This window comes from Manacus vitellinus, unplaced genomic scaffold (assembly GCF_001715985.3).
Source record: "Manacus vitellinus isolate BGI_N305 unplaced genomic scaffold, ASM171598v3 scaffold_27_pilon, whole genome shotgun sequence".
Taxonomy (NCBI): Eukaryota; Metazoa; Chordata; class Aves; order Passeriformes; family Pipridae; genus Manacus; species Manacus vitellinus.
This window is the reverse complement of record NW_021940039.1, coordinates 1,147,344-1,170,573: the sequence shown is the minus strand read 5'-3', so window position 1 is coordinate 1,170,573 and position 23,230 is coordinate 1,147,344. Positions and strand designations below refer to the sequence as shown.

The 23,230-nt window shown below is 48.0% G+C and overlaps 1 protein-coding gene across 2 annotated transcripts in view; it reads left to right on the top strand.

Moving 5' to 3' along the window:
* The first annotated feature begins 4,952 nt into the window (after positions 1-4,952).
* The window catches only part of NEK6 (NIMA related kinase 6), a 43,122-nt gene continuing 24,844 nt past the window's right edge, over positions 4,953-23,230 (top strand). Inside the window, exons 1-2 of one of the 2 annotated variants that reach the window (XM_029960453.1) lie at positions 4,953-4,982; positions 20,250-20,371. In XM_029960453.1, the coding sequence (XP_029816313.1) occupies positions 20,279-20,371 (93 nt within the window). In that variant the 5' untranslated portion in view covers positions 4,953-4,982; positions 20,250-20,278. Of the gene's footprint in view, positions 4,983-20,246; positions 20,372-23,230 lie in introns of those variants that run through there. The other variant, XM_008931712.3, reaches the window with a different exon arrangement.

Below are 23,230 nucleotides of genomic sequence, written 5' to 3'. Positions count from 1 at the left end.
TGAGTTCCCACCTGAGCCCAGGCCCTGCTGATCCGTGCAGCTCCACGGCTCCGGCCCAGTGAGCCACATCCACAGCCTGCCCGGAGCAGTGAGAGGGAGGCAGTGGGTCTGAAAGAAGGTGTTTCACAGCCCAGCACCAAGGGCAGGGTGAGCTGTGACCCCGGGGCTGTGGCAGCTCTGGGCTCACACAGCTGGAGCAGAGGGGCAGTTACAGCAAGGGAGCTGCAGCAAGAGAAGTGCAGGAGTCAATATTCATCCATATATTCATGATCTGGAGGCTCGAGTGCTGTGATGCTCATTAGCTAGGCATGACCTTAAAAACTGCAGTTGATTGAGAACACGGCAGCCCATCTGCTTGGCAACATGGGCTGCTGGGGGCCTCACCCCAGCACTGCCCCCTGCACTGCTGCTCTGCTCTTTGTCTGAATACAGAGCCAAGGACACAGACTTCCCCTCCAAACCCTTTGCTGGGGCTGAGACAGGGCATTCCCAACTCTTCCTCTCCCAGGAGCACAGGGAGTGATATCTGTGTGTACAGGACACGGAGCTTACTCCATGTCCCAGCTCCAGCTCTGTGCAGAAAACTTCCTCCTTCTCCCTCTCGCCCCAAAATAAGCAGCAACCACAATCCTGGGTGTCTGGAAAACTCCATCTTCCACGTGCCCCTGCACAGAGCTCACACTGTGAGCTCCCTGGGGTTGGGGTGCTGGCAGTACCCCCAGCAGCTCGACAGGGCCGGCCTGGACGTAACAAGGACAGTGCGCTGAGGCCAATGCCGAGGTGTTCCCTCCACTGGGCTGAAACACCTCTCCCAGCTGTCCTCTCTGTACAGGAGAGCGAGCAAATTCATGAATGAAAACTCACAATTTCCTGCTCTGTGAGGAGGGGACAACAGGCCTCTTCCCCTTTTTCTGTACCGCCCCACCCTGGCTTCAAGTGACCAAAGAAATGAATGAGAACTGTCTGCTGCCACTTCATCATTTCAAGCACACAACCACCAGGGAAGAGGAAGCAGTGTTCAGTTTTCTGTCCATGTGAAAAATCCTTCTGCTCCTTCCTCCAGACACCTTCCTAAGCCTGTTTTTGAGCACCTCTTCTTCTTTAAAAGAAAACGTGTCTTTCTTCTAAGCAATTAAACTCTATAAAAAAGGCCATTTTCCCCATCATAGTTTCCCATCTCCCCTTTCCTGGATGGCAATCACATACTCCAGATCTCATGCTGGGGAGGATATTCTGCCACTGGTCACATCTGGTTCCCTGATGAGATCCGCAGGCGGCGGGGCTGGAGCGCTGCCTGGCTCACGTGGCAGCCCTTGGTTGCCTTCTCTTCCCCGAGACCAGCGCTTTTTAACCCCCTGCGTTGTGTTTCTGCCCTCTCTGAGCACACTTATCAGTTAGAGACTAAACTGCTGCCCGAACGCTCATGAGATCAGGCCACACATCTTAACCACGGTAAGAAAGAGGTGTTTCTGTGAGCAGTCTGGCGGATGGATTGTGCGCTGCCTTTCCCCTCGTTCCATGCTGGAATGCACTCCTGCAGCACTAATGCCTCCCCCGGGACCCCAGCCCTGCCGAAAGCCGAGGCTCGGGCTGCGGCCGCTCCACGGAGCTCAGCCTGCTCCAGGGATGTGAGGGGACCCGCTGCAGCTCTGCTGGGACAGGGACCACAGCCTGCCTGCTCCAGCTGCTGCTGCCACGCTGACCCTCCTCAAACACAACCGTCCTCCTTTGAGGAAGAAGGTCATTTTTTGAGGTTTTTTTTGTTGCTTTTTTTCCCCCCATGAAAATACCTTCGAGCAGAGTCTGCTCAGTGTGTGCTATTAGGAATGGAAAATAAATAAGTCAATAGGCATATATTAAGTCAGTAGGGCCAGGAATTCATCGATAACAGACTGAGGATGAAGGATACAGTGACAGCTGCATTTAGCTCTCAGAATAAAGTAAATCAATCAAATTGACTGTATGTTGATTCAAAATCCTTAAAGATTTGGGTCAAGATCGTTCTAGTTTTCCCAAAACGGACTTGTTACTGGGAATCTTCATACCACAAGTAGTGCAGGAATGCTGCTGTTCAATCTTCTCAGCCCCCACGGACACTCTGTGCTCACTCCCTGTGCCTGGCTCTGTTGGGACAATTCACGGGAAGTGGCCCCGCTGCCCTGGGTCAGTGCTACAGCGTGGGGCTGGGAACAGTGAGGAGGTGCTGGGTGCTCTTCAGCCACGTCAGTACTGGCCACGAATGCTTTAGAGGCATAAAAGACTATTCCTTCTTATTTTAGGTTAAAAATTAGGTTATTTAAAATACTGTTATTTATGTACTTCTCCATTCCTGCAGTAACTACTGAGAACCCCTTTGGACAGTTGTATCAGTGGGATTTTAAGTCTTGTGTAGGTTAAACTGTACATCAACCCATCCTTGACCTGTATAAAATAATTAACTGATTAAATGGAATGGGTAGCAGGGTCTGTGAATGGTGCAACCCTCATTTAGATGGTGCATAAAATACGTTTCTTACACTTCAGGAGACTTGATCTCTGGTTGTTCTCACAGGGACGGAAACAAGAAAGAAATAAACATCTTCTGAAAGTTCTCACTTGAGGAGTTGTTTAGAAGAGAATTTCACACAGAACCACAGCACAGATATGAAAGAGAGTCTATTTCTGTCAAGACTTAATTGAGGAAATTTAATTTTCTTTCTTAACTGCATTGCTGTTGATAATTTAAATTAATTCTGTCTGGTCTGTCTAATTTAGCCATGAAAAACCATGATCTTGGAGCTGGGCACAAGAACGTAGCAGATTTTTAAAAACAGCTTTTCTGAATAGAAAGATGGTAACTTATGGCAGCCTAACAAAAGATACTTTTTGGTTATTGTTTTGATGTAAAGCACTTAAAATCTTCTACCTCAATCCACTGACATTCTCATTTTAAGAGAAAGAAATGCATTTTTGCAAATGGCACATCAACAGACCTTGGGAAAATCGAGTTTGGAGAAAAAAAAATTGAATTAATTTTGTTTCTCTAAGCGCTTTCCCATGTTTCAGATTTTGCACTGATAGATTGATGATATGATTTGCTTTAAAAGCAGGTGGCCTCTTAGTTTCCATCTGTTGTGTCTATTGCTCTGTCTCTAGTGAGAAGCACTGCAGAGCTGTGCAGGCATCTGCACCCCAGAGAGGAACTGTGCCATCAGAGAGGCTCTGGGAGAGAGGATCCACTTTTACAGTGTCTGAAAGGGGAGAAACTCCAGCCCCCGGACCTTGTTGTGTTCACCCAAACTGAATCCACTGAATGTCCAAAAGCTTGGTGTAAACAGCTTTACACCAAAACCAAAAGGCAGTGACATTTCCAGAAGGAATAGTTCAAATCTTCCCAAACCACCTGAATATCCCGCAGTTTCTGGTCTCTCTGGATGCTGGAGGCAGCACTGCTTTTGCAAGAATGTTTTCCTAAAAGTAGGAGTTTTGACGGATAAAAGCCACTTGAGTAAAGACCTGCCATGATGTTTCGGGTTCTGCAAAACACAGAATGACTTTGGAGCTTGAAGTACGTGAGTGGAGTCTGCTGGAAAAAGTGACTTGTTTGAACCGAAGTGTCTCGGGCAGCAGGTTCCCCCCAGCTCTGGTGTGGGCGTAGGTGATGCAGTGAGTGGAGAGAGAGGCGGCAGCACTTCCCTGGAAGCTGCATGTTCGGGAACTGACTTATCTTCAGGCACAGGGTGCGGACCGGGCCTTTCCCGCTGCTCCCGCGGAACGCACACAACAAACCCTCGGTGCTGCGGGGAAGGGCGTCACTGTGTCCCACTGTCTTCTCCAGACAGCTGCAGCACACCTGGAGGAATTTGGAAACACGGAGAGGCCCAGGCACGGGACACACGGGATGAAACCGCAGCCCCATCCCGGGTGCCTGGAGTGATCCCAGCGAACAGCTTTCCCCATCCCTGCTGGGGTCGGCTCCACGCTCATTGCTTGGGGCACTTCAACCCGTCCGGCTTAGGGGACTGACTAAAAAAAAAAAAAAAGGCATTAGAAAGTGTTCTCTTTAACTGGCAGAGGGCTGGTGGAAATGGTTCCAGAGGTGCACTCGTGCACCGCTCCAGCTCTCGCTGGCGGTAGCGCCGAGCTGTGCCAGCGCGGGGAGTTCCCCGCGAACATCCTGGCAGGAGTTTGACAGAACTGACACTTGTCCAGCCGGGACCGATCGCCCTCCTCCGCCGGGACCGCGGGGGAGCCTCGCTCCTTCCGCTTGTGTTTAATCACGTTCGCTTTCAGGTTTGTGTGCGCTTGTAAAAAAACCTGTTGAATTTCGAACTGAAATTCAGCTCGCCCCGGGCAGCAGCGCTGCAGCCGCAAAGCACAGCGGTTTGGATTCAGGGTTTTCCATGGAAGCGCTGGACGGATGTGGGGCCGGACCCGTTCAGGCCGGTTCCCGCAGGAACTCGGCGGTGCCTCTCTCAGGCTGTCCCGCGGTGCGGCCCCGGCGGGCGGGTCGCGGGGAGCCCGCGGCACCGCGCCGGCACTCGGGGCGGGGAGGGGCGGGGCAGCGCCGCGTACCGGGGCAGTAGCGCAGCGGGCGGGCCGGGCGGGTGGGGCGGGAGGCGGCGGGGGCCGGGCCGAGGCCCAGCGCCCCCTTTTTCCCCCGATGCCCCCGTTCCCCGTTTCCCCAGCGCCCCCTGTCCCCCGCGCTCAGGGTGCGGGGGCCGGGGCGGGGGGAGGTGTCAGGTGGTGCGGCGGGCAACGCGCGCCCTGTCGCGCGCCCCCGCGCGCCCCGCCCGGCTGGTGGCGCGGCCGCGCGGCGCGCCCGGGCGGCGCGGCGCGTGTGCGCGGGGAGCGGGGCGGGCGCGCGCCGGAAGTTCCGTGCGGGACGCGGCGCGCTTCGCTCGGGTCGGAGGGGCTCCCGAACCCGGCACCGCCCGCCCAGCACCGCCCCGCCCGCTTCCGCACCGCTCCGCCACCGCCCGCCACCGCACGCCGGGCCGCAGGTTGAGCGCGCGGGCCCGCTCGCGGGGCCGGGATGAGCCGGGGCTGTGCCCGGCGCGGGCCCCGGCGCCGCGCGGTGCCCCTCGGCAGCCCGGCCGGGCCGGGCGCGGAGGCCGGGCGCGGTGGGCGGGGAGGCGGGGGAGCGGGGCCCGGCCGCGGGGGCCGCAAGTGCCGGGCGGAGAGGGCGGAAAGGGCCGGGAACGGCCCCGGCACCCGCGCGGAGTTCAGGCACCGCTCCGCAGGATGGGGAATCCCCGCCGGCCTGGCCGCTGGCGCAGAGTTAGACCGCGATAGGAACACGCGTGTTGCGCGGGCGGTGTCGCTCGGAGGCTTTGGGGATGGTTGGGGTTGGTTCCATTTTAGCCGCTCCGAGCACACGCGCCCCGGCCGAGCCCTGCGCGGCCCCCGCCCCGCCGAGCTGCCCTCGCCGCCCGGCATGTGCCGGTCCCCGGTTCGTGTCCTCGGGAGGACTCCGGGAGTTCCGAGGGCTGGCGGAGAGACCCGCGGGAGGCCCCGAGACCCTGCCCGGCTGCCTCTCGCAGGCGTCTCCTGAGCCCGCAGCTCCCGGCGGTCCCCTGGTCCCGTACCTGCTTCTGCCTCGGGAGATGGGAACTGCGGGGTGACCCCAGCGCTGCGGGGATTGCACACATGGCTCCGGAGAGAGCACATGGTAGAGCTGAACTAGGAAATACCATCTTTTCCTCCCCCAACATGTGCCTCCCTCCAAAGTGTGATTTATGCTTGTTTAGAGTAGCGGTGGATCTCTGAGCCCATCTGTTTGTCTGCCTGTTCACACACATGGAATCTCTCTGCCTATGGTGATTGCCTATGGCGTTATTGCAGGAGAAGTAGTTTGATAGGAAATATTGTAGCAATTACAAGTCCAGTGATGCGAGTTCCTGACACATTGTGACTGCCTTGCTGTCAGCTCTGCGTCTCCTTTAAAGTTCATTTTTGTGAATCACTGTAAGTAACCGTTTAACTTCTGCCGCATTTCTGCAGCTTTTGCGTTCGAGTCGTCTCCTGACATTGCGTCAAACTCTTTCCACTGTTATTTTTTTCCTGTCGACGTTTTTTGTGACACTCGTATTCTCTTAAGCAACAACAAAAAAAGAAGGAACTCCTTTTAGATAAGGGTGTTGCTGCCCCTGTTTCCTCTGGCTCTGAGCCTTAGAGACCTAAAAAAAAAGGGGCTGTGAGGAACTTTTATTATGCTGGAAAAAGAGCATTTTCTGTGGGAAGTGAGATTTCTAGACGGAGCGTGAGTGACTGCTGTCACCCCAAAGGAATTGTCAGAGCAGAGCCAACCTTTTGCTGTACTAACACCTGTGATGTATAAGACGCTTCTGCTTGTTTCCTTTTCCCCTCCTTCCTCTGGAATTCTGTTTCTTGACAAATAGGTGTTTTATGAGAGAGAACAGACATAATTGGAATGTGAGTTTTAATGTACCTTTTCAAATTCTTCACTGTTCATTTTGTCGGGCAAAGAGCAGGTGAAGATGAATAACTTGGACTCCAAGCCCATACTGGGAAACAGGTTTTTTTGGTTGTACTTGCCTTCTGTGAGCCTGCCTGAAAAGTTTCGTGTCAATCTGTAACACTGAAATGTACACTGAAAATGTTGAGCTTGCACTGGCTTTTCTCATCTCATGTAGTAAGGGAGTCTGTACTGGAGAAAATAGGGGGAGATTATTCTGGGATTTCTCCCGCCCTCTGCTTTTGGGCTTTATTCACTCCTACCTGTTGGCCTGAAGGCCTCTTGCAATGGCTTGAAAGAGTTTTTTGTGTACTGAATGAGCTGTTGCTTTCTCAGAGTAAAAAATACTGCCCATATTTTTGTTTGTATAGGGATAGGGGCCAGAAATACCCGTGTGGGTTTTCCTCCTGCTCTGCCCTCTGAGCTGTAAAATGGGGTGGTTACCAGCAAGTCCCCCTCCTGTGCACCTGCAGCCTTCCAGATGTGTAAAAGACTAGTTAGTGGATGTATTTTAACATCTTCTCCTCCTTTACACGGTGCCAAATATATTTAACCTCAAGACTCTGAGAGGTGTATCACAACAGCCCAGCTGGCAGTACAGACCAGCCCCCGTGACTGCTGCAGCCACAGCTGGGGCAGGAGGGAGAAATCAAATGTGTTCAGACCGAATTTAAAGCAGGAAAATGGACTGTCCTGGAGGAGCAGAGGAAGATTTCACAAATGAAATTACAGAAGTGGGAACCAGTGAGACCTCTAGGGCTTGTAGGGCTTTTGCTCTGTCCTAAATGAAAGCCTGGTTGGGATCCAGTCCTTACGGAAAATGAATTTAACTGCCCTACTTGTGCTTCAGTTTTTGTCACTCTAATTCGCTTTTCTTAGATATTCTTGTTGCAGAAGAGGTTGTTCATGGTGATCTCCAGTAAATGAGAACAGTAGGTACATGGAACTTCATTTTACAAGTTGGGCTCATCTTCACCATTGAAGGATTGTGTTTCTAATTGCAACTCCCACAGTTTTGCTACAACACAACCCTTGTACAGACAGACAGTGCTCTTGGTTCCCTATGGTTTGAGCACAGAATCGTGATTGAGGAAGTCAAGAACAGCCATTCTGCCTGTGACACACACTGCTGCATTTGTGTGGTAAACTCACTTAACCAGTGTGTTTTACCTTTTGTGGGGACACGGTGACTGACTCAGTGTACACCTCTCCAGGTGCTGGACTGTGCTGTGTGTGGCATTTGGCAAGAAAAGGATGAGCCACTGTGGCCCTGGTTCCAGGACAGGCAGGAGGCTCACACGTGTCTGTGCTGCACTCCTGGACTGGACAGGACAGCCTTTCCCAGCACAAAACAGTTAAAGATTGTCTAAAATGGGCAGAATGAACACTCTGTCCTGTTGAAGGCAGAGGCCTTGAAAATAGCTCTTTCTGTTGCTAGATGGTGTTAATGCTGTGTTTATTGTACTCACCCTGCCTTTGCAAAGCTTTTAGTGGCAGCACATGGCAGTGCTCAGCAAGCTCGTGGGCGTTTGCGTTGGTGGGTCTGTGAGTGCAGCAGGTAAGTGCAGTTTGTCTGGGGCTGAGCAGAACACACAGCTGGGGGGTCGGTGTCGGGCAGCCCCGGGATGGCCGAGCTCGCCCCACACACTGGGGGCTGTTCCCAAGCTGTGTCCTTGCCTTTCCCAGAGGGGACTGGCACCCGAGGGATCAGAGGCTGCTGCAGTGCAGGGCTGGGCTGTGTGCTGGGGGAACCTGCTGGACCTTCCCTGCTGCTCTTGGGGCCGGGCAGTCTGTTGGCTGCAGAGCATGTTGGATGTGATGGCCTGGAATGGGTCCCTTCCACTCGTGAACTCCATGTTCACTGTAGAGCTGTGTCTCCAAAGGGAAACGGGGAATAAGTACAGTCTCTAGGAGGCAGAAGAAGAGTGTGTTCAAACTGGGAGGTGATGTTGGTATTTTTCCTTTTGAAGAAAAAAACCCAGAAGCCAAAACATTTGCATGCAAAATCTAGATTTAGGTCTTCAGGACTTTAAAGTCACAGTGTTTTTTTTCCCCAGCAGACTGAAATTGCTGCAGTGTGTCTAAATTACGTAGAAAATGGAGGTGTATAAAATATTTTTTAAGAATTTCCTTGCAGGTTTGGGGGTGTGTGTGTTCCTACAGCCAGGTTGGGAGCTCCTGTCTTTAGCTGGCTGAAATGTAGGACAGGGAGGACCCAGGAGGTTCTCTGTGTGGGACCAGGTGGCCGTTCTAGAGCTTGTAAGTGAAGTTTTGTTTAAAAACAGAAGAGCATGGGGAGTTATTTTTAATAGTGGATTGAATGCAGAAGTCTGTAATGTTGTCAGATCCTTTTTGTGGGTAAATAGGTCTTTTTCTATCTTGGCTTATTTTTTATATGTATATTGGATTGGATCAAGATTACTTTGAGTCCTAACCTGTGCTAAGTATTTCAGCATCTGGACTCGCTGTAAGCACCACTGCTGTCTGGGCAGGAGAAGTCTCTTGGATTGCTTTTTAACATTTTAAAATATTTCAGAAAAAAGTATATTTTTTTATTCAGTTAAAAAGTACATGTGGTTTCCAGTGTTTAGTCTTGTGGCATGGCTTATTACATGGCATGATGCAATAAATTGTAAATAGTTTTATGGTGTCAGTACAATTAATGAAATTAAATTTCTAAATTGTTTACTTCAGCTTGGTGCTACTTTAAGTGTCTGCTCTCAGAGATTCCAGGCAGTGAACAGCTGCCTGTCGCAGATGGGAGAGAAAAAAACCTTCCCCTTAGCTTCTTACTCCTAAAAAGGTTTCCATATAAACCCAGTAGTAATGTAATACAGCCTTTTAGTCAAATTTGAGTTTCCCGTTACACGTTAAGTGAAGCGGCAGCGGAGTCGGATCTATTTGAAACCCAGTGGTGTAAGTGAATGCGACTCGAGGAATTTTGGGCTCCAAAGCATTCTTGAAAGCTCACAGATGCTTGGTGAGCAGGCAGAAGGCATTATTTATTGCATCTCCAAAGGAAAAACGCCTTGCAGGTAGTGCAGGACTCCTGTTGTGTGCTGTGTTTTGGGAAGGTCGGGTGGTGGTGTCTGTCCTGTGCTTGTACTGTGTTTTACCCAAGGAAATCAGGTAGTTTAGAAGCTATCAAGGAAACAAGCAGCAAATCCACATCTTTAATGGAGTCCAGGTGCAATGAAGTCTGAAAAAGAGCAGGTTTGGGGCCGAGTGTTTTCTGCTGAGATCTCAATATGGCAGGAGTGGAGCTTGTGCACAGAACTGCACAAAGTTAAGCGTGAGATTGTGAATTAGATGTGCTGATTTATTGCTCCATGAGCTAATTCACCATGACAATTATAAAACTTATTAAAACAGTTATGACATGCCTGATCACAAAGTGCAGGAGTGGTAAGATCGCTCTTTCTAAATGAAAAAGTTGTTGCTGCTGACATCCAGCTTTTCCCCTTATGGTGGTTTCCTATCTTTTTTTTTAACCCCTCTGGACTATTAACAGGCATTTTACAGTCCCCAGGCATTTCTTAAAGTTTTTGTACTTATTGGCTTTGGGTAACTTTGTTCTCCAGTTCTGGACTCCAACCTTTGTATTGTGCTTGCCATGATGAGTCAAAGGAGGTGTCAGCCCATCCCTGCCCTTGGACAGACCTCAGGCACCAACCCAATGCCTTTGCTTTTTAGGAAGGCAGTTTATTTTCTCATTTTCTCCCGGTGTTGGCTGGTTTGGGTGGCAGTGTGAAGCTGCTGTGCTGGCTCTGTCGGGGCTGGCAGTGCCGTGCTCTGTGCTCAGGGCAGCGGGGTTTGTGGGGCTGCCCCTCCTCACGGGGTTTGTCTCAGTGGGGGGATTGTATCTGTAACATCAGCTGGACGTTTTGTTGAAATGTTGTTTTTCCAGGTGTGCAGACGCTGCTGATGCTGTTCCAGAAAGCCCTTTGGGAAACGAGCCTCCTGGTTAGAGGGAAGGGACAGTTCCCAATCCCGTGTTGGCGGTGGCAGGACGGGGTGGGAGTGTGTGAGCTCAGACCCCCGAACTGAAGAACCCAGGGGCAGTAAACCTGAGTGTGGCACTGCCAGAGAAAAGGGCAGAGCTTCCCCTCTGAGCAGGGGGTGATAAGCTCTTCCCCCAGGAGTGGCTGTCCTGTCAGCAGCATCCCCACAGCCCGGCAGCACTGCCAGCACACAGCTGAGGGACCCTCCCGAGGGGTCTCATTTCAGTGCATCCCCCCACCTTTGGGGCCCCAAAACCCCTGGCTATTGGACGTGGTGGGACCCCAGGATGGGCTGTGCTGTCCCCCTGGGGGAGGCTGTGGCCATGCTGCTGCTCCCCACACTGTGTGCAGTGAGTAGTGATCTCCTCCCCTGCTGAGGGACATCGAAGGGGACAGAACCCTGCTCAGGGCTGTGACCCTTCCCAGCCCAGCCTGCTGACAGAGCAGGTGCTGCTCCACACCCCGGGCAGGATTTGCAAGTGTTTCGTTTTGCAGAGCTCGGTGACAGATCCTGTTCTCGGGTTCCTTTTGTCCTGGGGCTCTGGGAAGCCCACTTGCTCGGCGGTGGGAAGTGTCCCCGGGCTGCTGAGAGCTCGTGGCGTGCCTGGAGTGGAGCTGGGAGGCCACACTGACAGCACAGAGGGGCTGCATGGCTGGGATTGCTCCCTCCGGGGCCCCGGGCCGGGAGGTGGCCCAGCCGTGCTCCCTTCCCACACAGCCCTGTCTCCTGCTCCAGTGGGGCAGGCAAACACAAGTTATGATTTTTCCTCCTTCCTTAGAGCCAACTGTCCTCTTTGACTCGGGAGAGTAACTTTTTCCTTAACTTAGTGGTTTTTAAACTGTGGAATTGGAGCTGAAAATTGCTGCAGATGGTGCAATAATTGGGGAATGTTGACCTGCAGCATGGATTGCAACTTCACAGTACATTCAATACAATCCTTCCAGGAATTTCACTTGAAGTGTCTTGTCCCGTTCTTAACCTTGTGGACACTTGTTGCTGCCATCCTGAAAAGGGGTGGGTTTTCTCCTTGTTGGAACATTTTGTTTCCTGCAAAGGAGCACTCTCAGTGTCAGGTCTGGCTTGGAGGGTCTGTGGTGACTCTGGTTCTCGAGGTGTATGTGTGTCATTACTGTGACAAGAGAAGGGGCTCAGGGTAGAATAGATATCAAACATGAACACAAACATCCCTTCCTCTTTCATTCATGGAGGTTCTGCTTCATTCTTTGTGCTGTTGGTGTTTCATCAGTTCTTCTGTCAGAGTTGTGAAAAAATGAACCTTGAAAACGTAAAACTGCAACAAAAAACCCCAAACAACCTTCAAAAGGTTTTAAATATATATGAATGTATTCCAAGGAAGCAAATAAGTCACAACTGCGTGTCTGTGCTACCCTTTAATCAGTTGGGAAACCTAAGTGGTGACTCTCAGCTGTCAGCGTATTAAGAACCAGCACTGCCTTTTGTGGAGTCTGTATATACTGAACTCAGGGCCGTGGAGTAAATATTCTTGCTGTGTTTTCATAATCATTCCACTTAGAGTAAGCGCTGCTTGGGTGGGTATTACAAACCTGTTAATCTTTATGGTATTTATAGGGTAATTTTTAACTCCCTTGAGCTCTTTACTTCCTTGTGGGTCAATTACTCAATTTATAACGTTCTGTCAGATGTAAGAACTTTACCATCCGAGGGTAAACAGTGCTGGGATGGTTCTCTACCTGTGTTTGCTCTCAGTTCTTTGTATGTTAAGGTATGCAATAACTTACTCTGTGACTAACTTGCTGGGATCTCCTTTAGTCCCCCTGGTTTGTGCCCTGAAGGGGCTGTGGTGACTCACTGTAGCAGGGCAGGTCCTCCCCGTGCCCATGGCCTGTGCCTGTGTGGTGAGACAGTGCCCGGCCCCATCAGTGCCTGTGTGCTGACCAGGGCTGGGGGAGTCCCAAAGGCAGCTGGGGGGGACAGCAGAGCTGTCTTGGGAAGCAAAATGGACTTTTCCCAGCTCCCTCAAGGTGAATTCCTGTTCCAACAGCACAGGATCAGTGTGAGATCAGTGTGGGGTCTTGGCAGTCAGGGGCAGGGAAAGAATGCAGGGTGGGCAGAGTAGAAGCCTTTTGTTTCCATGAGTAAGCTTTTGGGTTTTAATAATCTGATACTACTCAGTTTGTGCTTCAACATTGAAGCTTATTAGAGTAATAGAAGATTGTTATAGAGGGCAGAATACAGTGTGAAATGTGATTTGTCTCTTATAACTAAATGTGCAAGCTCTGTATAATTTTCTTGAAAGGTTAATTCCCAGCTTCTCTTCAGAACATTCTGTGCAGGCCTTTCTGTAGGGAAAAAAAAATTGGACCCAATTTAAATAGACAAGTCTTGTGAATCCTGAAAGAATTTGGGCATTTAGCCCAGGAAAGGGAGAGTTCTCTGCAAGAACTTCATTAACCCTGTCTGTCATCAAAATAAGTAATAAAAGTAGCTCTCCAGACGTTATAAAGAACAGATCCTCTTTGTTTTACCCTGTGGTCTTGATGTGCAGGTACTGGTGAATCATTCTTGTTCTTAAAGGACAACTGTGCCCATGCAGGAGGGGAGATGGAGATGTTACCTACAGGGGTACAGAAGGGGGGGATGAACTAAAGAGCTGCATTAATATTTGGAAAACTGGTGCTGTTAGTTCTGGATGCTCAGGAACGTGCAGGGAAGTGACTTTTATTTAGAAGCAATATTGATAATAGTCCTACTTAGCATATTTTGGGGCGGAAAAAACACAAACGTGTTTCCAACGTAGCTATTTTTGTCAGTAGGAAAACATGAAATCCTTTTACACCAGGAAGAGTTTGTGCTTCCGTTTGGCTGTTCCCTGCAGGATCCAGATGCTGTGCAAGCCCTTCCTGCAGTGCCAGCATCTGGTGCCTGCAAGGTCTGGGCAGGTTTTATGGGGCGGCTTTGAAGTTGCCTTTGGATTTGGATCACATGGATCTTTGGATTGGCTGGGCTGCACAGTTCTCAGCATCATTTCCTCTTCCTTCTGATTATGGGAAATGTGAATACTTCAAGCTGTTGTCCTGATGTTTTGAAGTTGGGTGAATATGTCTGTATCTTGCTCCGTTCCTTTTCCCTGGATTTGGGAGGGATCTGGTGTCTATTAAAGACTCACATATTGGCTGTAGGGAGAAGCTGCATGAGCAAAGTTGGTTACAGGTTCCATGAGCAGGTTCATGGATTTTGAGCCCATCTGACACAGGCTTGCTCTTGTACTTTGATGTGCCTGAGCTTTCCTTCAACATTTGAGAAATTACAGCAATATTTCAGAGGTATCTTTGTGAGGTTTGCTTAATATTTCTCGAGTGCTTGGAATTGTGCTAATTAAAAGGTATTTATCTGTGCTGAGTGGTGGTGTTTCCAATCACATATGTATATAAATATTTGTAGAAAACTTTGTTAGGGTTTAAGGTCGTGTGTTTGTTAAACTTTCTGAGAACAGGCCGTGCTGAACAGATCCCACATTTGGGGTTTGGGGTTGTAGCAGCAGAGCTTGTTTAGATTTTTTTTTTGTACTTTGGATGTTACATCTGATTTTATCTTAGTGGCTTTGGCTGGTCTGTTTGCCTGTGCTCCTGTGGGAGATGGGTGCTTACAAAAGGTGTCTGACAGGAACGAGCTGTGGAAGTTGTTGGGAATTGTGGTTGTGTCTGGCAGAAACTTATTTTAGAAATTGGCTTAAGCAGGAGGGTTTCACCAGAGCTTGGGAACAACCAGACTGCCCGACTGCTGGGGTTTGGCACCTCCTGTCCCAGGGGTCCCTGGGGGGCTGGAGGGAGCAGGGCCGGGTGTCACACGGGGGCTGTCACCTCGCTCTGTGCCGGGGCTGTGAGGAGCCAACCCCAACCTGGAGTGGGGCTGCCAGGGCTGTACAGTGTGTGTGTGTGTGTGTCAGGGCTGCAGGGATGGGACCTATTTCAGTTATGAGTTAATGATGTGAAAATGTCTGGCAGTTTCTGTGAACATATACATTATGAATATATTCCCAGCCTATATTTAATCTTTCCTTCGTCAGAAACGAATGAATTCCAAGGAGGATAACAGAAATGTTCTTAAATAATTTGGCTTCGTGTTGGAAAGCTTTATTGCATTATAAATTAAAATGTGAGCATGCTGTTGCATGCTTGGTAAGCAATACAGTAAAATTCCAGGTAGGTTTAGTATGTGTTTATTTTTAACATGTGTTTCGTTAGCAGCAGTGGTGGCCTGAGAGGTCTGTCTGCAATGGTTCAAAGGTTGTAAAAATGAATATAGTGAATCTTTCAGAGGGCTCAAAACTGCAACTAGGAGAATATAAATTAAGATATGTTGGCTTCTTTATCTGAAACATATGTAAGTAAAAACTAGTTGGGGAAAAATGCAACCTGCTGTTGCTGTAGCATGGCCATGGTATTATCTCTCTTCAAAGGAACTGTTGTCACTTCAAATGGTGCTGACTGCTGTCCATCCTCAGTTTTGGAAGGGAATATGGATTTGGTGTTTACACCTCACACAAACATCACACATAAATATTTACATGTGATGTTGCACTAGGAAATTCCATGCACTGAAATGAGAGGTAGGAATAGTCCCATTAGGCTGGTGAGAAGGAACATTTACCTGATATCACACTGATTATTTAGTCATAAATATAAATCACCAAGTACTCCTGGCACTGATCCTGGGACTGTTTAATGGGAGCCCAGTGAAACCATCCCTTGTAACGGATGGATCGAGCTACAGAGCACCTGAAGGGTGTTCAGGAGACTTACACAGTTATGTCTTGATTTAGGACCAAGTTGTGGGGAGATGAAACTACAACACAGAAGAAATGCCTCCAAACAAAACCCAACTCTTAACTCAGATTAAAAATTTTAAATCCAGAATATTTTGGTTTTAAAGTAAACTGCATGCCCTCCTGGTTGGCAGTGAGAAATGGGCATTTGAACCGTTCTCTCCAAAGTGTTGTAGAAACTGCAGGAGCATCTTCAGACAGCATGGTACATTGGGGAGGGGAGAATGCTGTGCCACACCTTGCCATGTGCAGGCCATTTTACTAGATTTCCCCCCAAACTAGAAGACAGAGCATTAGGAATTATAACTTGCTTGTTTAGAATGGGAATATGGACCTGAGCTGGGTGTAGGGAGCGACTGGAAGCAGCGTGGGAAGTCTGACACAGATAGTTCATTATTGGCAGGAAGCACTTGTTTTATTGACATCCATGGTGAGATGGCTCCAAATAGCTTTAAATAGTCGACTTAATGTCATTTTGCTTCTAGGGATGGAACAGTGAATTCCAGTGTCTGTCACAGCATTTGTTCAGTGACTATCAGTTGTTGACATGGTAGGAAAAAGCTCTGGGGCTTTTGAGCCCCTTCAGTGCAGTGAGTTAAAAACCACAGCTGGGGTCCTTAGTACTTAAAAATACTGATAAAGAGAATTTTACTTTAAAACACAACTGTTGTTTGTGAGTTTGGTGACTGTGGCTTTTATTACCTTTTAGTACTTGATCCAGGGCCTGCCCTTTAAAGCTTCCCTGGTACTAAAGGTTGGGAAGTTGATTTCTGCCAGTTTTCAGTTGCCCTTTAGAGTTTGTCAATGAGCATGACTAAAGTTGTACTAGATAATATAATAGATAATATAAACAAGTATATATTATGTAATATATATAATATAGTATATAATGTAAAAGAACGTAACGAGATGGTATAAAATTGGTCATGGTTACTAAATCTAACAAAGTTGTGTATCTGTTTATCTTATGTATTGGCTTTAACAGTCTGTTCACAGTTCCATGTATTTTATGCATTCCCAGGCTTTGCAGGTGTAACTCACACTGTGTAATGTCTCTGCCTGTGAATATAGATACAGTTTCATCTTGATTCTAAGCTGAAAATTCTGAAGCTGTTTACTGGTGATTTATCTGCACTTTGTTTACCAGTTTGTGCTGTTAATTAACTGCTGAACAATTTTTTGCTGACTCCTATTCTTTAACTCTTTATTTATTTAAATTCTTCATATATATATTTATATAAATAAAAATTCTTTAAGTGTGCTCTTGCAGCATTCTCTCCTGTCTCGAGCATTTCAGTGCCGTTCCTCATGTCGTTTCCTTTAACATTCATATTCATATTCTTTCAGTGTTGGCAGGTGTGTATTTCACATTAACATGAGGGGTTTTTTGGATGTTAGACTGCTATTTGCTTATGGTAATTTCCAGTCATCATAAGGTGACTGTTGAGAGAGATGAGCGGAGAGGAAAAAAATTGTCAGGCATTTACAGTAAATACTCTCTGCTTTTGGAAACGCTGTCAGAAGTTTAATTGTTGGGTTCAAGTAAGTTTGTCATGTGCCAGACAGAATCAGTCTGCTGTAATGAACGGGTTACGCACTCCACCAGCAAAAAGGGAGAGTGAGAAACCAAGGGATGCTCAGGATTTCCTGTCACCTTGCACTGCAGAAGGAACGGGCTGGGCTTTTTAACCTAGCCTGTAATTAGGGTTTGCATGGAAGCATATATTACTGTGCTTGCTTTGCCAGAGCTCTTCAGTGTGATGGATGAGATTTAAAGGTTGATCTGACTAAATTGCAATGAGAATACTAACGACAAAGATATTTCTGTTGTGAACTATTCCTACCAGGCATCATGGCTGTGACAGGAATGGTGTAAGATAATGGACAATAAAAGTCACTCGGAAATAGTACTCTCCTAGGATTGGGCTGCCTTCCCCACAGCACGTGCCCTGAACCACAGTGAGGATGTAATCATGAGCCAGGATCATCATTTAAATATATAGGTAATCTCCTGGAGTATCCTGGCAGATTTATTTTATGAGCAAGGAAGAGGAAGAATATTATTGGGCAGCAGAGAGGAAGAAAGTGTTAGTGCTGTGGTTGTGTTTATTTTGTAAAGCAGTTTGCTCTGCTCTGCCCCTGCAGTGAGCAGCGTCCTGGGGAGGGGGAGCTCCGGCCGGCAGCCCATCCCTGCGGGACCGGGGAGCTCTGGGGTGCACTGCTGGCTGTGTGTCACTGCTGGGTCTGTGTGTGTGGTGAAAGGTGCGAATTTGTGCAGTAGTTTAATGTGCTTGATTGTGTTTAAACAACTTGTGGATTTCTGGAACTACATCAGTCTTCCTGTTTTGTTTTGTTTGTTTTGTTTGTTTTGTTCTGTTCTGTTTTGTTTTGTTTTACATGAGGCACCCAAACAGAGCTGCTTGGCTCCCCCTCTAAGTCCCTGTGTGGTGAGAGGGTATGAGAAGGGTATAGTAGCTGAGTGGAAGAGCACACATATATGTGTGTGTGTGTGTGTGTGGTGGGCAGCAGCAGAGCTGAACGCTGGCACACAGAGCAGCTGGTGTGTCTTGCAGGAGGTGAAAAGTGCTGGTACAGAAAACGGTTGTAACACTGAGCACAAACTGCTGCTTTGCCGCCTGCTTGAGAGGTGCACGGTCCTGTCATGTCGATTATACATCTGGGAGCAAATCACTTGGCCTGCAGTGCAGTTGGAGGCATCCCGAGACACATGGTGATACCCAGCCAGACTGGGCACAGCTGTTCCGCGAGGAGCGGCACCCGGGGCACGGGGCGGCTCGGACTGGATGCCAAGATGCTGATGAGGTTCTGCTCCTTAATGAGTGTCTCGTAACTAATGATCCTGGCCTTTGCTCCCGAGTGCCCTGGGCTGTTGTGCCCTGAGAATCCCACCTGTCAGGTACCTGCGAGGTACCAGGGGTGCGGGGGGTGGTTTGTGTTCTGCTGCTGAGCGTCAGATGGACGGGATGGGGGTGTGGGGACACTCAGGTACCCAAGAGGAGCTCCAGCTTGGGATGTGGCAGGGCAGCTGGCTGCATGAGAGGGGTTTTGTTCTCCTTGGCTTTGGAAAAACCCCAGGTTACCTGGGAATGCTGCCACTGACTGCAGTAACAACTGTACCACAGAAGGGTGGCAGTCATTTGAGAGAAGAAGCTGCTCATCCCACAGGGGCTTTGGTCATGTTTCCCATGATGATGATCCTGTTCCTTTAGTGGCTTTCTGGAAAGACATGTAGTCCTTCATGCCATTTTAAAAATGGTTTAATTTACAGTCATGGTCAAGACTCAGTCTGAAAATGTTTGACACTGCAAAGCTTTGCAGGAAATTCAGAAGCGGGAATAAAGGAGCTGTCACCTGAGAAGGAAAAGTGCAGAGCTTTTAGGACAATGCAAAGTAAAAATGTGCCCGTGCCAAGAGTGTACCTTGGACCTTTTTTGACACAACGAAGTGCCTTCGTGGTGTTTGGTGGCTGCTGTTTAAGCCCCTCTGTGAAGCCCCTTGCTGGGGATCCCCTTCCCCTCTGCCCTGGCTGTGCCAGCAGCCCAGAATAGCCGAGCTGCCAGCCCGAGCAGGACACGCTGTCCTGGAGGTGTCAGGAGCTGTGTCATGTGAGCTGGGCTGGATCTCTTTTCAAAGCTGCTATTCTGTTCCTCCTCCTTCCTCTGCTTCCAGCTGGGCTGGGTTAGGGCTTTAAACGAACAGTGCCTGAACCCAAATCCTGCCCTGTTCCCCTACCCCTTGTGGCATGTGGGATCTCCTGAGCTGTCCAGGCCCCACAGGAAGGAATTGTACCTTGAGCTTCCTCGTGGAGAGTTATGGTCCTGTGAGGAACGTCCCAGACCTGTGGGTGATCAGGTGATTCAGGTTCCCATACTCAGAAGTAAATCCCTGTCCTTGTTTTGAGCTCCAGCCCTTTCTGAAGGCAGGACACAGTGGATACACAGTCGGATCCCTGTTCAACCACAGACACTTCACCCAGTGCTGTCTGGACGTGCCTTTGATGGGGGCTGTGCATGGGAAGTGTCTGGATTCCTGTGGAGCTCTGTGGTGAGGTGCCTGTGGCCTGCAGGGTTTGCTCTGTGCCTGTGGACTTGGAAGAGAGAGAACATGTGGTACATTGTCCCTTCAAGTAAACAGCCTTTCTCCAAATCTTGATTAATAACATAATTAAGATCATTCCAGCAATGTAATGTAAGGTAGGAATTTCATAGGACACTTCAACACTGATATTAAGAGACATAGTTTTATTTAAGTATTCACCTGGTTACTGATAAACCTACAGATGCTTGAGGCAGAAGGAATCTTAAATTCGAACTTCTTCACACTATCAGTGATTCTCCTCCCACTGAAGTTTCATGGTACTAACTTTGGAAAACTTTTACCTGAGAGTAACTCATGTGCTCAGCTGTTTCTGTGCAGCAGGAACAGCAGCTCCCACAGCCAGTGAGTGTCTGTTAGAGTGAAGATTCATTTGCTGAAGAAACAAGAGCCTTTTTTCTGCCTTCCCCCCATACTGTGTGCCCATGTTACAGTAGCTGGTGTTGGGAAGGATCTGCCAGAGATAAAGGCTTGTTTCACTGACAATTGTTAAAAGGACTGAGCAGTACTTGCTACAGAAGTTGTTCTGCATCACAGAAACACCCCACTCCCACAAATATTTCAAATACCTTTGCATTTTAAATTAGGAGTTAGTCATTGCCCAAGTGCCAGACATGCACTATTAATACACTAATCAGGTCAGGTTGTGTTCTTTGCTGAGTGAATACTTGCCAAACCTCCTGAAACAAGGGTGGCTTTGCCCTGTTCTGCTCCCGGCTCTGCCTTTGGGAGGGGTGTGAGTTACTGGGAGGGAGGGAAGGGAGGACTCTGCTGCTGCTGCCCTGAGCAACCCTGTGTAGGCAGTCCTGGGGAAGAGTTTCTGGCAGTGATGAGACTTCTCTCTCCTCTTTGTGTTCCCTCCAGCAGAACTGTGAGGCAGAGTTTGGTATGATACCATGGAAGGGCAGCACAACCACCCACATCATCTAGGGGACCAGAACAACCCTCTGTGCAAGCTGCCAGGGCAGGAATTCCAGCATGACCCTCAGGTAAGTGTGTGTGTGCCTCCAGGCTTTCTCCTTCTGTGTTTTCTTCCCTTCCTTCTATAAAGGTCCACAGATTTATTAGTATTTAACCTCCTTATTTTTACCCCCCTCCTTTATTTCTAGTGCAGTTACAGCAGATTTAGGGTTTATCCAGTTTGGGATTCTGCCAGCCAACCACAGCTTCCTGAACCCAGGTTTTTTGATGATAATAAGAGAAAAAGGAAATAGTTTGATTTTTTTGCTTAGAGCAAGTATTTTTAAATCATCTTTATGAAAACATGCACTGTGTTGGCTTTCTCTTGTCTTTGATTCTTTGAAGAAAAGGCCAAAGTAAAGCAGATGATTGTGTAAATGAATAAATGTATTTTATCTCCTTTTATAGTTTAGTAATAAATGCCAAAGGGGTAATTACCAACAAAAAGCCCATCCTACATGGGTCTGTAGGCTGTCTGAGAGTCTGGAATCCATCCCACAATGCATTTTGTCAGTACTGTTAGAAAGTGTCACTGTGGCAGCTCATCTCTCTGCACCAGGGGGCTAAACCCAGGATGAACCTGCCTGCTGTGTAATGGTGACACTGGGATTTGGGGGCTGTGGCTGTGTTTTCCAGCCTGTTTGTGTGTTTACCAGAGTGATTCAGTGGTACCTGGGTGTTATTTTAAGGAGCAAACAGAAGGCATCCTGGCAGGGCTGTCAGGAAGCAGAGCCTTGTGCCTGTGGTGTGATGTTGCTGCAGGAGGGGGCTGTGCCTGTGCATTTCTCATTCCCAACGTGCAGTCCGGGGCTGATCCAGGTTCCCCAAACAAGAGCTGGTTGTTGGGAAAGCTCTGACACTGCCCAGGGTGGGCTGTGCAAACACAGGGAGCTGCCTACACACAGAACACAGCCGTGCCTGTATCCTGGGAAAGTACCCTGCAATGGAGCAAAGCCCCCTCTCCTAATGCAGCAATTTGTCATATTAAGTCATTTAATAATAATTGAATCCCCTTGATTAATCTCCTAGAATTAGCCAGTTGCATTTTGAGCAATTAGGGTTAATTACTGCCTCATTTGGCAGGATAGTGCCCCTGTAATTATTTCATGAACAAGATTAGGAAGTGTTCCTGTGCAGCAGATACGTTCATGGCATCTTGGAGCACATGTTAGAATTTGTAATGACATAGTTAAGTGTAATTAGTAGCTAATAATCTATGTTCTGCTGTGATGCTGATGCTGAGTGGGCTCATTTTGCTGTATGGTCATTGTTAGTGAAACCTCCCCCCAACTCTGGTAGTACCCAAGTTGTGTTAATGGAGGGCTCTATTAACTCTTCTGAGAATGAGCTCATTTGGAATTGGAACTGCAGGAAGGCTTTCTTTGGCTTTGCTGTCAAAATAACATTAAAAAAGCTGAAGAACAGAAATATACAGTCCACTGGAGAACTGGAAAAATGCATATTTCAAAATCATACTGTTTAGAGGGCAAGCTACCTTCCATTGGGGGCATGATATGAGTGCTGATTACCTATTTCTGATTTGCCATTTTTCAGGAGTATAATTATATATAATTTTCAAATCTCTGGTACTTTTACCTGGAATAATCCAAAATGACATAATTTCTTTCCTCTGGAGATACAAGTATTGCAGCCATGCCTGTGGGAAGGAGGGAGCTTTGGGGAGATAAAATGGACCAAACTTGCCTTACCAGAACTGTCATGAATGGCAGCAAGAAAAACTTGAGCAGAAAATGCCAAAACTTGGAGTCTTGGACGAGGAGAGGGTCTGTGTGGAATTGCCCTCCCTTCCTTCCAATCCTTGTATTCAGAACTGCTGTGTCAGTCCCCCAAAGAGCAGAGCAACAGTGTGTTCCTCTCCTACAAAATCTTCCTGTAATTGTGCTGCTTCCTAGAGCTTTTTCTTTTCCATTCTGACAGAGGTGTTATTTCTGCTTTGTAGCTCTTCAGTGCAGAGTGCAAGTGTGTCAGGCTTTTCTTTCTGCCTCTAACTGCTGTAGTTTAGTTAAGAAGACGAAACTTCTGAGTAATGCTGGATATTTAGAAGTTTTGTATAATACAAAAATAAGGCCAAAAACATAAGAAAGGGCCTAATAAAATAACAGTTTTGACCTCTGCCTCCCTTACCTGCCCAGTGTTACCCCAAGGAAGCTGGTCAGCAAGAGGAGGAACATTTTCCAGCAATGTTCCAAAGTGTCAATTATAGGAGCCTCCAGATTACTGAGTGTTTACAGCAGTAAGGAATAAAAGATACTTAGGAGTAAATCAGTGATATAAAAATATGGAGCTATAATTTTTCACTTAGTTTTCATACTAAATGAACACTATAACTCACTTTTAAACAACCCTTTTATATACTCACAGCTTAGCAGCAGAGCTGCTAAGAGGTTATTTCTATTATTTCAAGCTGGTATTTCTCTCTTTCCTTATCATGCTCTAGTGCAAATATCTGCTGGTAAGGACGGCCAAACTTTGAAATTCAAGCTAAGTTCTTCAACAAACTTTAAATTCCAGGTACCAGGTGAGGTGAAGGATGTTTTATGATGACTGTGTAGTCTAGTTTTGAAGCTCAAATTGAAAAACCTGATGTATTCTTCAATAATTACTTGACTACCTGTTTGAAGGGTAATCCATATTTTAAAAGTTTCCTCATCTCCTGTGAGCTTAGAAGTTCTTCCTTTAATCAATCTGTCCTAATGTGTTCTCATAAATTCACACTGGAATTTCAACCTCAAAGTATGCAAAATCCTTTTCAGGTAGGCATTATGGAACGGAGGCAGGTGTGCAATTTGGGACACACTAAAAAGGTTTGAAGCACTGATGCTGATAGTAAATCACTGCTTGTGAAATGTGTGTGTTGTACTGGAGGG